At 38.1% G+C, this 13584-nt stretch overlaps 1 protein-coding gene across 1 annotated transcript in view; it reads left to right on the top strand.

Moving 5' to 3' along the window:
* The window catches only part of RALYL (RALY RNA binding protein like), an 823485-nt gene that overhangs the window by 650575 nt on the left and 159326 nt on the right, over positions 1-13584 (top strand). Inside the window, exon 6 of the mRNA XM_069100197.1 lies at positions 5229-5251. Coding sequence (XP_068956298.1) covers positions 5229-5251 — 23 coding nt within the window. The remainder of the gene's footprint in view (positions 1-5228; positions 5252-13584) is intronic.

Raw genomic sequence — 13584 nt, forward strand, 5'->3', positions numbered from 1 at the left:
ATAGTTAACTCTTTAGCTTTCATTAAAGCATCTGCTCATGTGGCCCATTATCTGCTCACATATCTTCCACTTCACTACCAGAAGCAATCTTTGTCTCTGCTGAAGCTCTCCAGTGTTACCTGTTGCCTTAGATCAATGTGATAGGGAAAGACAAATGAGTTCTCCATGAACTAGTTTATTTCTTACTTCTGATGTCTATGAGGCACCAGATGTGGACTTCTAAGATGCTAATGAGAAAGAGGAGGAGGAATTGAATGATGATGGTGGTGGTGGTGATGATGATGATGATGATCATAAAAGCACCATCATCCCAAAGCACCCACCCCCATACAATTTGCTGTGTTGGGTGCTTTGCAAAGACATCACCCTTCTTCAGGAGTTACAACCTTCAGCTCCTTGGATTATCAAATACATTATATTAAAAATCATTTGCATCAACCTTGATACCATAGTCATACTACAGTATGAAAAGGTATATTTCCTGACTTGCTTGAAGGAACATCAATTGTCCATTGTAATAAACAGCAGGGCAGGGAGTTCAAGTAGAGGGAAGAGCAGAAGACTATCTGAAGTATCTCATCTCAAGAAATGGAAAAGTCAAAATTTATGAGCCCTTAAGTGGTTCAGTAAAATGAGTAATCAAGGATGCTTGGGGAGTGTGGTGCTTCTGACTACAGATTTGTGAACCTGTAATTAGACAATGTATCCTGCATTACAATAACCATTCCTAATTGTATACAAAGCTGTAATTCATCCTGAGTTGCTGATAGTGCATTGCAAGGGCACAGTTTAAGTGGCCTACAAATAGCAACAGAATTGCAAGCTTAGAGAGCTGCCTTAGTACTCCAAGCACACAACCGGGATGAGGGGGAAAAATAACAGGAGGCAGGACATTTAGTTATGATTCTTAGCAATGAGAACACATCAACCCAGCAAAATTTATGTTGGAACAGACTTAGACCTGCAGTTAGTTTGTGAGGATGTTCTTTATTGTGTGTGACACCACAAACTAATAGCTAGAGCTGGAAAGAGGAAAGATTGTAGATGACCTACAATCTATAGATAATCGTGTGTGAAATAGCATTTGGAGCTTCACTGCTTGATAACTGTTACAGATTTCTCAAGGCCAGTCTTGCCAAAATGATCTATCCAGAACTAGTGAAATGTAGACACCAGGGAGAAAATAGAATTGTATCTTCTAATTTCTTGGCATTTCTAAAGCACGATGATATTCTAGGAGGTGAAAGAAATGGATTATGAAAATGTGGTGCATGGTAAATTCAAGCATTCGTTCTGCTCTCCCTTTTTTGAATTTATGTAATGGTTTGTGGCTTGCTGGGAAATGATTAGCAGATTGGCAAATGGTAACTAGTGCCAAAACACATGTATTGTCACATCTATTACCAGAAATTGACATCATTCCAGAAATATAGCCAGCCAACAGATAAAAACCATGGCATTTTTTTTCCCAATCACCATTGCAAAGTCTAGCACCCTGGCCAAGTATAGCAAGTCTCATTGTATTATTGTTTAGGGGATTGAAAAAAGAAAATGTTTGTGAGAAATACTGTAATACATGTACTGGGCTGGAAGTGGAAAGTATGAGATACTTTGCACACAAAAAATGTCAAGAACATTAGAATGCAGTAGGCACCATTGGTCATCCATTTGTGCCTAAGATTACTGTGTGCATTTTTTTAAGATACTAAAAGAACAAAGAAAAATTAACTAGTACTGACTGGCCTGTGCTAGATTATGCTATGTGACCCCATAACATATGCTATATGACCCCATAACAATGACAAAATTCTATTACATCATCTCTGTTGAAGAGCACACTGTGATTTAACTTCAAAATGTTTGTGACATTCTTACAGAATTTCCAGGTGCACTGAATGGTTAAGTGATTTGTCCATGATCACACAACTTCTATTTTTCAGAAGCAGAACCTTGAACTGTCTTTCTGACTGTAAGACCAACCTTCTGTTTACTACACCATGCTAGCTATCATTTTCATCTTTAAAGAGAATAAGCGAATTAGGTTTTAATAGATATAGATGTGATGTCAATGGTACTAGGGAAGGACCATTCCTTCCAAAATACTTCTTTACCTGTTGCTGATAACAAGAAACTTCTACAGAGATTCCTTTACTAAAAGCTTTCTGGACAAGTTAAACTACAATCACCTTACCTAGATAATGATTTAAACTATTATCAGCTACATATTCATTCATTGGAAGGAGCTTCAAATACTTTCTTGAAATCAGATTTTGGCAAGGGAATGAAAAGAGAGCCAGAGAACCCTAGGTATCTGAGGGAACATAGAAAGAATTTTCCAGAGCAGATGGAAGAGTGGAGGGGGTGGAGTTGAGGTGAGAATAAAGAATATAGAGGTTGGATAGATTTTTTTTAAAAAAACCAGCCTATTTCACACTTTTCTTTAGGACTTTCTCCAGGGAAAATAATGCTATTTGGGCTAGAGTGGTACAGAGAAAACCCGTTGCTACAGAATCGAGGACCTAAGTTGAAATCCCACTTCTGTTGCTTATCATTTGTGTGACTTTGGACAATTCATTTAACCTCCCTAGACCTGTTTACTGCTCTGTAAAATTGTGATAAGGGAAAAGTAGACTAGATGATATCTGAAGTCCCTTATGTCTCTAGAGCTATGATTCTTTTGATTCCTTCATAAGAACCACACTTGCATTTGGTTAAACTAATTCTGAAGACTCATCTCAACAAAGATTTTTTATTGAAGTTATTTTAGATCTGATATTTTTGTCTTTAAAGGGAAGAAAAAGGTAAATTACCGCTTTGAATCACCCAGTGAATGAAGGAACATTCACTGAAGCATAAGTTCTTAGAGGATTACTCAGTAAATGATTATATACTTCTCCCACTCTAAAATCTTGGCAGATACAATTTCTGCATAGGATTTAACAGCCATTAACAAACCACAAGATAAACAGATTGAAAGAGACAGCTGAGCCAGCCACTTGCTAGCTCATCTTGAATTTACTTCCTTTTATTACACAGACTTGGAACTGAGATGAGTGAATTTCCTGCAAGAGAATAATTGAGTTTGAAAGTGTCATCTATTGTAAGAGAATAATTTTCTGAAATTAATGGAATCGGAGACAGTGTCGTGGGCACTTCCTGCCAATGTGAAGTGTAGTGTAACTTAATCATAGAATCATAGTAGCGGTAGGAAAGACCACACTTTATCCACTCTGGCCAAATCCCTATCCATCCTGTTTTCTGTCTGTTAAGACTGCCAGAGAAAAAATTTTGTGCTCTCTTAGGAAGCTATGCCACTGTTACAGAGTTCCCATGGTCAGTTATTTTTCACATGCTGATTTCCTTGTGTTTAAACTCTCCTTTATGTAAAGTTATTCAAGGACATTTCAGCATTGTCCAAGTGAGGTCCTTAGCCGAAAACCTGCTGACTCATTTTTTTCATTGTAACAAGAGTCACAATCCTGAACATGAAAATGGTCTCTGAGATGACCTCAGGATAGAACCATTGGTCATGAATTTGTTTTGCACCTGCCATAATAGACAGTAGTAGCAAAATTTAATGAAAATTCCCTGAGACACACCCCTAAAAAGGAATTAGTCTATTGGTTAAGAAATGATTTGCGAAAGATATGGGGGGGGGGGTGTCTAGGGAGAGCAGTGAATAAAGTACTGGCCCTGGAGTCAGGAGGACCTGAGTTCAAATCTGGCCTCTGATACTTGATGTATGCATGTGACTTTGGGCAAGTCACTTAACCCCAATTGCCCTCCAAAAAGAAAAAAAAAGAAGGATATCCCAGGAAATGTCCAAAACAAGTAGCCCAGAAAAGAAGTCAGTCTCTTAGAAGCTAAAAGAGAAGCCTCTCATTATGAGACAAACTAGCATTAATTATCATGAATAAATATGGCATGGTGTAATTGAAAGAACTCTGGATTTGTACTCCGAATATCTGGTTCTGAGACCCAGCTCTGCCATTTCTCACTTTCAGCACCTATCCTCCACTAACTTCAGTTCCCTCACTTGCAATATAACTGTAACTGAACTTGTACTACCTAGTTTACAAGGTTGTTGTAAGGAACAAACAAGACAATGTGTGAAAAATGTAAGCTTAATAGAGCAACCAGCAATGTGCTGGTAAATGCTTAACAATCAGTTCTTTTTTTAAAAATATACCTATGGCACCCTTTAAATTAAATCTTTATTATTAACATTTTCCATCACTTTCTTAAACCTAGATAATCAACAAAGCAGTAAATCAAGCCCTAAGATGTAGCATTTACTGATTTCTGAGTTATAAATGTTCACCTTGGAAACTTAATAATTAGCTGGCTTCAGCACATGCCTGGCACTGCTATTAAAGGGAATTGAAAAATTAGTCACGTCTCAACACCCATGAGGGCATCAACCATACGCTAACATTTAAAAATCCCCATGTCCAAAATGTATGGCCAGGGAGTTGAGTTGTATTCTGAACTCTGTCACATTTCTTTAGTCACTTTGTGGCTTTGAGAAAATTAAGAGTAGGTTCTTTTTTTCTTTCATTAGATCACACCTCTGGTGTAATTGGTATTGAGAATTTCTGATGAAGAAACTACTACCAAATACAGACCTACATTGGTTCGGCAACTTTTACTCTTAGAAAGTAGCCTAGGTCACCGAGAGGTGATAGCTTGGCCAGGATCCCACATCTAAGATGTCAGAGGAAGGATGTGCATTCAGTTTCCCTGACTTGGGAGCCAAGTCTATCTCCTAAGTCATACTACCTTTCATTTATAAATTACACAGAAAGAGAGGGATAGGGGGAGAACGAGAGAGAGAGAGAGAGAGAGAGAGAGAGAGAGAGAGAGAGAGAGAGAGAGAGAGAGAGAGAGAGAGAGATATGAAGGGCTTTTCTCTCAACAATCCTGTGAGGTATAGTAGGTGTATAATTTATACTTTATGTAGCAGATGAGGATTGTGGAGTGGCTAACGGTGTAGTTTTGTTGCATTAAATAGTGTATATAGGTCATTACTGACATATAAGGTCTTAAAAGGTAGCTTGCAGACATATTGTAAGGGGCTTTAAAAGACCAATCTAAGCAACTTGCAATTATCCCAAAGGCAGTGAGGAGCCACTGATGGGTTTTATTTTGTTTTGTTCTTTTTAACCAGGAAAATTACCTAATCACTACTCTTTAGTAGGGAGATTAACTTGATAGTTTGTAAAGGATAGATTGGAGAGGAGGGAGCCTAGACATAAAGAAACTAATTAGGAAGTTATAGCCAGATGAGAGATGATAAGGACCTCACCTAGGATGGTGGCAAAATGATTGGTATGAGACATTGTGGAGAGAAATTCAACAGAATTTGTCAACTTATCTGGGGCAAAGAAGAGAAAGGCAAAAGTCAAAGATAATTCCAAAGTTATACATCTGTATGACTTGGAGAATGATGGTTCCCTCAAGAAAACGAGGGCTCATGGGAATGGGCCCAGTTTAGGGAAAAAGAAGAGAATCATGATTTGGTACATGAAGTATTTGAATAGGGATAGAGGGCTAGAGCTGATGTTGGCCTCAAATATAGCTTGTTTTTTCTTCTTCCAGAGAGGAAAGGAGTATAACCACGAGAGTAAAAGATTAAATAATTTTAGCAGTTCTCTGACTCCTGTGAAAGATTGATTTTCAACACAGGTAATAGAATTCAAGTACTGTGACCTATGAATTTTCTGTCCAAGTTATATGTAGGAGATTTTCTTTTTAACAATAAGTGATGCTTCAAAAAATGCTCACAAAATAGAGCCATATCCTAATGTGAAAAATCTCCCGTAAAGGAAAAATTTCCCTCAAGAAATCCAGGAATCAGTCTGTGTCCATTTTTAACTGCTTGTGTTTGATCACAGTCAGTAGTTGTCTTTATGCTTAATCAGTTTGCCTGAAAGAGAACCTGCAAAAAAACATAAAAGCCTCTGAAATGATGAAAGCATCAAGAACCTAACTAAACATCCTGAAGGGGGGGTGGGGCTAGAGCTTGAATGATTTATGATGCCTTTGGGGCTACATTTCAAGTACCTGGCAACATGTTAGAATGGAGATCTATTTGCAAGAGTATATCAAACTACCACATGAATATGCAAATATTTATTTGGCTGTCACACTTAAGTTGTAGAATAAATGCTAAAATTAAAAACTTTAACCCTGCTTAAAATGTGTTTGCTTCTCACCTTCATGAGAGGCAACCCAGCATAGTGGATATTTCCAGGAACTACATTCTAGCAAGGTCTCCCTGGGTTCCCTTTGCAGCTGATTTTTTAATCAGGTGTAGTATGTTCTGATTATGTACTCTGTAAATTTCCCTCTCAACACCAATCTATCCATTAATCTTCATTAAATCACTTCTGAATCCATCACACAATATTATCAAGTCCTTGAACTTTCTGCACATAGTCCTATCTGAGTTGAAAGAGATATTAGCATCCTGATACAAGTAAATGACCCCTACTCCAATGATGTAGTGTAGGCTCTCAAGATACATCTCCAGCCAGGCACAAAAGTTAGTGTAATTGAGACAAGATGCTCTGAAGGAAAAACAGGTGGCCGAGACCTCCACTTCCTCTCAGATCCTGGTGGAGATAGCCTGAGACCCCGTATCCAAGAGCCCTACAAGAATAGCCATTCTCTCCCACAACTTACATCATCCCACAGCCATGGATGCCACCCCAAAGCCATCAATGAGGATAGCAATTCTTGTGGAGATTGCCACTATCCCTGCCACCAACTGCCACCCATGAGCATGTTAGCTCAAGAGCTGAGGGAAGAGTAACATCATTTCCTTGCATCCATCATAAAGGAAATAACTTTTGTGGAGCTGTGACTCGGCAATTGCCTCTAGAGGGAAGAGGGGGACCACAATCCATTAGCCCTCCTAGATTAGTGGATTGTAAAATACTTCCACCATATCTTTTTGTCTCTTCATTTTATCAATGCCCATGAGCTCTATGCCACACTTCTTTCCTCAAGTTTATATATTTTTCGCAAGAGCATAAGTCCTTGATATAACCTTCTACTATAATATTCTAACCATGAATTATGTTCTACTATGTCTCAGTGATACCTATAATGTAATGTTTTATTTACCTTCTTGTGTTGAGCTCTCTACCTCATTTTATTACTCAAGTATATATGTGTATGTATATTTAGATATGTATAGATACAAGATTAGATGGATAGATATATGTAAACATATACATATAAGACTAGTTATTGATTGGCTAGATTGGTGGGCCTAAACTAGTATTTTTAATTTTAATAGTGACAAATGTAAGTTCTTATACTTAGGTTCAAAAAATCATCCTCACAAACGAAAGGCTACAAAGGCCTGGTTGAAAACAACTTCGGGATTTTAGTGGATTTCCAGCTCAATATGAGTCAACAATGTAATATGGGAGCTCCAAAAGCTGATGTGATCTCCACATCATACCACCTTGCCCCAGGTATAATCCTCATCTCCCTCCCAATGAATACTTGAGCTCTGCTTCCAGGACAACAGGCTCAGATAGACAAGTTTTTGCCTTATCTCTTGAAACCAGGCCTCCAGGCCATTAAAACTGCAGCAAGGAGAAACAAAATTTTACAGGCCTTTTTTTTTTTTTAATCCCTTATAAGAACCTGAAATTAAAATGAGGAAAGAGGGTAATTTGGAATGGAATTATAACAATTTCTTACCTTGACATTTAAAACCCTTTACAGTCTGACTGTAGCCTACCTTTCCAGGTTTGTTATACATCACTCTTATGTTTAAGCCGATGGAATCAGCAGTCTATTTTCCTCCTCAGTGTCTGCATTCTTAGAAAACTTGCCTTGGCTCCATTTAGAATCTCAAGCTTCCTTTAGGTCTCATTCATGTACCACCTCCTATAGCAAACCTTTCCTGATTCCCTACTTATTAGTGTTTTGTCCCTTCCAAAATAAGTATGCATATATATATATATATATATATATATATATATATATATATATATATATGTTATAAACCCTTTCCCAGTAAAATGGAAGTACCTTGAGGTCAGGAGGTATTTTTCTGATTGTTTTTGTGTCTTATCTTCAGTACCCTATCTAATGCCTGTTACTAATTGAGCAGTTAGTCTGGATTAGATCAGTAGAACTCATCTGACAAGAATAGACTGCTGCCTATGCAAACTTGCCTTAAATGCTTCCTCCTGCCCTGTAATATGTGGGTATAGTCATTGATGCTCATATCAAAGGAACAGCTTTCACTGAGCTCCTTCATCTGAATCCTTTGTGGTCACTTTCTGCCACATCTATTACCACTGATAACCACTAAGATGGAAACTGCCCATTTGCTGCTTGGACAACTCTAATGTAGGGGACTCCTGAGGATACGCCTTTATACTATGTTTATCTTACATTGACTACCTTACCAGATGTGATCAGCAATTAGCAACATGCTGCTAACACATTGATATAAATAGTGGGTACGAACAGCAGCTATTGCTGAGATGTTCTTAGAACAAACTTCCAAAACTCCAGATTCAGTCTCTTCATGCTGTACCTCCCCTCTTTTGTCTTCATTAAATCATAAATGATCATTCTCAATCTTGTGTGTTTATTATATAACAGATTTTGTTCGTTGATACTTATTACTCCATTTTATTCCTGTGAGACAAAAAACTTTTCTATTTCATAGATTTGTGTTAAAAGATTACATTTGTTTTTCTCTTTTAATTCTATGTATTCTTTTGTCTTCTATGCAATAACATTAAATTACTATTTCATAGCAATCTCAATTCAATAAAGATAAAAATCAGTTCCTTTCTACATAAGCAAATATTTATCCTACAAATCTAAATGTAGGGAAATTTTTCACAAGGTATGCTCCAACCAAATTATCTAGTTTTAAGTAATAAGATGATGAATCAATTTCACCAGAGAGCTCTTTCTCTTACTATTTTTTTCCTCTACAAGTTCCTTTTTAAAGATTAAAACTACCAAAAATTTATTATTTAGAATAGCTAGTTATCCTCTGGGAGGCTAACCTTAGTCTCATTTCCTTCTATATCTTTAATCAATCTCATTCTCGTGCCTGAATCCTCCCTCTCAAGCTATAAACATACTCAAAGTGAAAATCTGAAAAGATCTTAGCCTACAAGGACCAGGGTCTTCCACTGCATCTGGGGCCATCTCCAGTCATCCTGATGAATATCTGGCCACTGGACCCAGATGGCTCTGGAGGAGAAAGTGAGGCTGGTGACCTTGCACAGCCCCCCCTCACTCAAGTCCAAGTCAATTGCAAGTCACGTCATCATTCCCCTGATGTCATGGTCCTCTTTGAGAAGGAAAGGCAAACACAACACAATAAACATACTCAGAGTTCACTTAAACTAAAAGATCTTTATTTCTTCCTGAGCATGACTTGAACTAACACTCATTTGCTCTTTCCTATCTTTTCATTACTATATTTCTAGAAAAAATATTTTATATTTTATGCTTTCATGATTATACTGCCCATTTGATCCAGTGGAAAGCGCATTTACTGTGGGATCAGAGGACTTGGGTTCAAATCCTGCCTCTTGCCACATGCTAGCTTTGTGACCTTGAGCAAGTCATTTAACCTTGTTGGGCCTCAGTTTCCTCATCTACAAGATGAAGAGTCAAACTAATTGACCACTGAAGTTCCTTCTTGCTTTAGATCTATGATTTTCTTATCCCTTTATAATCTAACTTCTCACCCTCAATTGACACTGCTATCTCAGCTTTCACTATTGGCCTCCTAATTGCCAAATTCGGTAACTTTGCCTCAGGAAATATACTCCCTGAACTCTCTGTAGTGGCTAACAATTATTAACATTTATATCACTTCAAATTTTAAAAAGGACTTTTTAACAGGCACCCAGAGGTAGGTAGTCAACTGTAATATCATCCAGACATTTTACAGATGGGGAAACTGAAACTTTTAGATGTTAAATGACTTATCCATAATGACATAGCTCAGCTCACACAAGTTTCAGATATTTTTTTTAGGTACACCATGATACCCCCTCACAATATTCAAGAAAATATTATTTGACACAATATTTAACAAAATAATGACCCCTTCCTACTTGACAGTCTCAATTTTGGACATATTGAATTTGAAGTGCTGATAGGACATGCAGTGGGAGATGTGTTAAAAACATCAAAAGAGGGGTGGCTAAGTGGCGCAGTGAATAGAGCACTGGCCCTGAAGTCAGGAGGACCTGAGTTCAAATTCGGCCTCAGATACTTGACACAAAAACTAGCCGTGTGACCTTGGGCAAGTCACTTAACCCCAATTTCCCTCCAAAAAGCAAAAAAAAAAGACATTAAAAGATACTGGTCTGCATCTCAAGTGTATTAGGGTTAGAGATATTACTCCTTTAATCATTTTCCCCTTCTTGCCACTCCCACTCTATTGGATGCTTCCTCTTAGCCTGGAAATATGTTTAAGTCTCTCCTATACAAAAAAAAAAAATCTATCCTTTTGTGTTATGCAGCAGTTTCCTGATGCAGTTCCCCTTATCCTAACACAGCTTTCTCCCCACATACAACCTCTCCACAACTTCCCTTGACCCCAGCTTCCCCAGTGGCTTCCTGATGAAGCATCTTCCCTTCGTGAAACTTCATTGACCCCAGCTTCTAAGATGTAGTTTTCTGTCCTTGGGCCTATAAAAAGTCCAAGCCATGTAGACTTGGTGCCTCTTAGATTTAGTGGGTGCCTGGGATCACGCTAGTCATTCTACCTTAATGACAGATCAGTTTTCAGATGGAGAAGTTGAGGGGGAGGCTTACAGAGAAGCTAAGCACTTCTCTATTCTTGCTGTATATCTTTGTTGCATATCCTTGCTGTGTTAGGGCAAAGTAAACATCTTCCTTTGTTAAATGTTTTGTGATTTACAGTGCCTTATTTCATTCCAACACTGAACCTGAACTAAGAGGGTGCAGGCTTTAAAGTTGGGTGTACAATGCTTTTCAACCTATCAACCTTCTTCTTTTTCTTCCTTCACTGCTAAACTAGAAATAAGGATTAGTCTATGTGATCAGATTCTAGTTTTTCACCATGCAGTCATTCCTTAGTTCTTTGCAAATGAGTTGTAGTTCCCAAAATTCTGTTGAAATGATTCTATCAAAAAGGTCTCTAAAGTCTTTATTGCCAAATTCAATGCTCATTTTCCATGTTTACATTCTCTTTGGCCATGCTGTGCAGTTTGTGATGGTAAATAGCCAGGTCTTTTATGTTTGTAGGCAAACTTTTCAGGGTGGAGAAAGGCATTTGTATTGTATTTATAATAAAAGATGGTTGCTTCAGTATATGATGACCAAGCACTTTATTGTCTTTTGGTGCCCCTTCCCATTTTTCTTGGTATTTTTTTAATTTCACCTTCAAATCCTACTTCAATCCTGGTCATATGCCTTGGTACAGCTTTGCCTGTACCTCTAATTATGTTGACTCCTCAAGTATGATTTACGGACTTCATAAGAGAATCTTAAAGTTCATGGGACCTTAAGTTACCTCATGAATGTCTGTCAGAGTCTTGCTTCAACATCCCTGACAGCCATATGCTCTCCTCATCCTCAAAATAATTACTTATATGCTGGCACCTGTAGTGCCTTTCCCACTCTGACCTTTTCCCCTCCCACACACACCCCCACCGCTCACATGTGGTACTCCAGAAAAAAAAAGTTACCCAGATTCTAGGCACTCTTGGTGTAAACATCTACTAACAACCATAGTTCCTAAGCTCAAGTTCTATATTTGTAAGGAAAAAAGTAAAAGAGTGAGGGGGGAAAAAGCTGCCATGATATTGGGTACATCCTATATGGAGGATTCATGAGGCAGCCTAGAAGAGAATCACAAAGGATTAGAAGATGATGGAGAAGACTCCATTTGAACTGACAGAGAAAACTGCACCATGAGAATCATGAACCCATCCAAATGAATACAGACTATTATTTCCATGCATATAGCATATAATCTTGCCTGCTTGACTGTGAACCCCTTAAGAGGAGTAACTGCCTTTTATTCATCTTTATACCCAAGTATCAAGCCAACTTCCTTGCATAAGCAACATGATAAATGTTTATTTAACTTAAATCTTTCATTTTAGTTAATTGAAACAACTCAAGAGAAGCAGTGTGGCAAAATCAATAGACAGGACTGATTTCTGATCAGAAATGCCTGATTTTGATTCCTACCTCTTCATAGTGAACATTTGACTCTGTACTCCCACTACTCTAGGCACATGTCTACTACAAATTGTAGAGGAGGCACTAATTTGCATTGGTGGAGGGGGTTTCCTCATCTCAACTTGCCTAAACCAATGAAATCAGGGTTCCAGTCCCCAATACAATTCAAATAATGACAAATATTAAAACTAACCTACCCAATAATTTCTTTTCCCAGAATAGGGCACAAGTTTTTCTTGGTTTTCCTATATGATCATTCATGATTGTGGACCAATAGCTGCTGGCAAGTGTGACTCCCAGTGTCAATTTTGGCATTTCAAGCAGTAAGGTATAAGACAGTAACCCTCTGTCCTTGGTCCCTGCAATACAGAGTGATGTGCTGAATATTGGAGGAGAAACAAAATTTTTAAAAGATGGTACCCTGCCCTGATTAAACTTTTTTTTAATGCTTTATTAATTTCTGATTTACATCATTCGTTTCCACCAGATTTTGAGTTACAAATTTTCTCCCCATTTTTCCCCCACCCATCCCCCCAAAACAGCAGTTCCATAGGATATCCCCACCTCCAATCTGCTCTCTCCCATATTTTCTCCCATACCTGTTTCGACTTTTCCAGTGAATCTCTATGCCTCAGTGCCTGTATATCTTATTTCTTAATTACATGTAAGATGGTATTAATAATAGTATATATATACACATAAACATATATATATTTGAATATTTGATTTTAAAGCTTTCAATTCCAGATTCATTCCCTTCCCCCCCTGCCACCCACCCTCACTGGGGAGACAAGCAGTTCAGTATAGGTTCTACATGTGCGGCTAATGCAAAACAATAACATAGTAGATATATTGTAAAAGACTGACTATATTTCCTTCCCTCCTATCCCCCCTCCCACTTGTTCTATTCTCTACTTTGATCCTGTCCCTTTTCAAAAGTGGGTGCTTCCAACTTCCCTCCTCCCCAGCCTGCCCTCCCTTCCATCATCCCCCCTCTCATCCCCTTCCCCCCTATTCTCCTGGAGGGTGAGATCCCCTATTTAGTGTGTATTTCCCTCCCTCCTCAAGCCAGATTCAATAGGAATAAGGTTGACCCATTCCCTTTTGCCTTCCTATTCTTCTCTTCCATTGTGACCATTTTTCCTTGCCTCTTCTATATGAGATAGTTTGCCCCAATCTGTCTCTCCCCATCTCCTCTCATTATATTCCTCTCACCTCTTAATTTCACCTTTTAAGTATCATCCCTTCCTGTTAAATTGGTCCCGTGCCCTCTATCGATGAATACCTGTAAATGTATATACATACATTCATATATGTATTCATATGCCTGCATACCCTCATATAAAGACATATATATATATATATATATAT

The sequence above is a fragment of the Petaurus breviceps genome, unplaced genomic scaffold (assembly GCF_028583685.1).
Source record: "Petaurus breviceps papuanus isolate PSGF00001 unplaced genomic scaffold, PetGlider_PUasm1.0 38, whole genome shotgun sequence".
Lineage (NCBI taxonomy): Eukaryota > Metazoa > Chordata > Mammalia > Diprotodontia > Petauridae > Petaurus > Petaurus breviceps.